The 2,894-nt window shown below is 31.1% G+C and overlaps 1 protein-coding gene across 1 annotated transcript in view; it reads left to right on the top strand.

The window, feature by feature from the left end:
* Positions 1–2,648, top strand: part of LOC142344484 (chromobox protein homolog 3-like) — a 21,664-nt gene extending 19,016 nt beyond the window's left edge. The window contains exon 3 of the mRNA XM_075396147.1: positions 2,109–2,648. Coding sequence (XP_075252262.1) covers positions 2,109–2,360 — 252 coding nt within the window. The 3' untranslated portion in view covers positions 2,361–2,648. The remainder of the gene's footprint in view (positions 1–2,108) is intronic.
* Positions 2,649–2,894: the final 246 nt, after the last annotated feature.

Raw genomic sequence — 2,894 nt, forward strand, 5'->3', positions numbered from 1 at the left:
CTGTGTTAAACGCCAGCTCGGCCTGCCTTTGTGTTGAAACGACAAGACATTAAAAATTAAACTCAAATATGGAAAAATATTCAAAATACTCGCAGTTTTTATAAAAGCTCGCTGTATCAACCCGGAAAACATTTTTTAAATTTCATTTTGTAGATATATTAGTTTTCAAACACATAGAAGTCGTGATCTCTCATTTATGACGCAAAGCTTTACGTTGACAGAAGTAAGTTGGGAACCAAATAGTGGGGAATGATGAAAGCCATCATTTTTAAAAGCAATTACATTCAAAGACATGACAAAACTCAGGTATCAACGGAGTTCCTCGAATAGGTTCGTTTAAACCTCCATAGGAGGCCATTAAGAGCTGTCATTATCCAGAATATATTATACGACTCCAAATTCAACGACAAGTTTAGAAAATAAAAATTCTAATTTTTGCGAGAAAAAGTTGTCGAAAACCTTGATCTATTAACTAAGGGCAATGAATTTGTTTAATTACGCTTTCTTTCAACATTGATTTTGTGGCACATGGGTTGTTCTTGTTGTAACAATCTGGCAAGACAAAAAAATTAACATGAAATTAGGCAAATGTCGAAAAATATTGTGGAAACTCGTAGCAAAGCCGCAAAACCACTATACCTAACATATAAACTCATTGAAGACTGGATTTTGGTTCACCAGAAAGAAGAGGGGATCTCTTTGCCGAAGCTACAGGTTGATAGGATTAAGATGAAAAAAATGGCAAATATCAAAATTTGCTTTATAAACAAACAACAACTACAGAACTCAAATGTTTTAAAAACAATTGTAAGCAAACATTGTTGAAGCCATAAAAGCCATAAGCTTTTAACTGAGAATATAATAATTGTTTTTTTGGGCCTCATTTGCTCGTAAATGAGATCTCTCAACATTTGTAGCTCGATTTGAAATCAATCCAGTATATTTATTGATCGTAAACAAAAAAGAAGGAAAATTATTTCAAAAACCAGTAAAACTGGAATACCTTTGTAGTAAAGATCGTGATTAGTCTAAAACTAGCCTTGATTTTGCTGCTTGTCCGTGAAAAGAAACTAATTTTTGCAATTTTTGGCGAAATAGATAATTTGACAAAAATGTCAATATATCTAAAATAATTTATGATTTTTGGATATATATATATATATATATATATATATATATATATATATATATACGTATATATATACATATATATATATATATATATATATATATATACATACATATATACATACATATATATATATATATATATACATATATATATGTATATATATATATATATATATATATATATAAATATATAATATATATAGTATATATATTTTTTATATATATATATATTTATATATATATATATATATATATTTGTTTATTTATTTATTTGTTTATTTTTTTAGTTGGTTAAGTTTTATATATATATATATATATATATATATATATATATATATAAATATCGAGTTATTTGGCAAAAAACTAGCAATATTTAAATTCCGCAAAACCCCTGTAGTAAGAAAAAAATTAAATTAGCCCCCTCTGGGGATTGAGAAAATGATGCCAGCAGGTTTCAGGTTTACCCTTTCGACAAATTTAAAAGTGTGCTAAGGAGACATAATTGGCGCATATTTGATCAAAAGAAGGCTGAATTTTGAAAAATTTATGCAAAATATTAGCTAAAATTTTGGAACAATCAGCTCGACAAAACTACTTCGTCTCCACAGTTAAAACCAATAACACTATCGTTAACAGTTTTATATTTTTTCAGCAAAATTGACGAAAAAAATGGCAAAAAGAAAAAATGACAACAAAGACAACGGAAATCCGTCAAATAATAAAACCTCAATAATATTTTGGAAAACAAACGAAATTCGAAAATAAATCTTTTTTTATTCTATTATTCTACGGTTGATGGACTTTCTAATGAAACACTCACAACTCTCTCTGGTGAATATATCGATCGGCCAAAATTGACTGAAGAGAAATAAATCCAGTTGAACATATAGTTCCTCTCGCAATGTGATGGGTCGGAACAATAAAATGGGTATCGCTCTTGTCTTTAATCAACTGCTTGAGATGGATCATTTTTTCAGGCCCCTGGATCAAAGGGTGCTAATATAAAAGGCTTCGATCGTGGCTTGTTGGTGGAGGAAATCGTTTCTGCTCGTGTAGATGATGGCAAACACCTCTTCTATGTCAAATGGCAAGATGCTGACATATCAGAATGGGTATCGGCAGATGACGCTGACATTTGCTGTCCACGAAAAGTTATCGCATTTTACGAAAAACATATTCGGTGGGCGAATCCGACTCCTGTGGCTGCTGAAGAAACAACCCTGTCTTGAAATGAGTGAAAATTGGTCTTTAATGAATCGAGGAGGCCATGAAGAAACTATTTTTTTTCGTTCTCAATAAAAACTGATACGTGTCACAAGTAATTGCTGCTATTATAACCAAGCTATTTGCAATAATTGGGTGCTGATTTTAGAATTGAATTCAGTATCTGATAAATTTTCACTCATCCCTTTTGGAGGTCTATATTCTAACCCCATGTTTACTATGTTTAATGATTTTGCTTTTTGGATTTGCCTTTATGTTTTAGTGTCGGGTTAATTGAAACTAATGATATTAAACGTTTATTTCTCCAAAGTAAGTTCGTGGAACTGTTTTATATGAGTCATGTTGGTTTTGGTCGCTCCTGTTAGCTCTGCTTTTGCTGTAACTTTGATTGGTATCGGTTTTTTCATATATAGAGCTTTCGATATTTGCTATAATGGAAATTGTTAAGTCTCATTGGCTTCATCTTGGCGTCTGGACGCCAAACGAAATTGAGCACAGCCCTCTTTGGTCCAGATGGTGGCACTATTCTGGTATTGTCA

This window comes from Convolutriloba macropyga, chromosome 8 (assembly GCF_964194025.1).
Source record: "Convolutriloba macropyga chromosome 8, txConMacr16.3, whole genome shotgun sequence".
Taxonomy (NCBI): Eukaryota; Metazoa; Xenacoelomorpha; order Acoela; family Convolutidae; genus Convolutriloba; species Convolutriloba macropyga.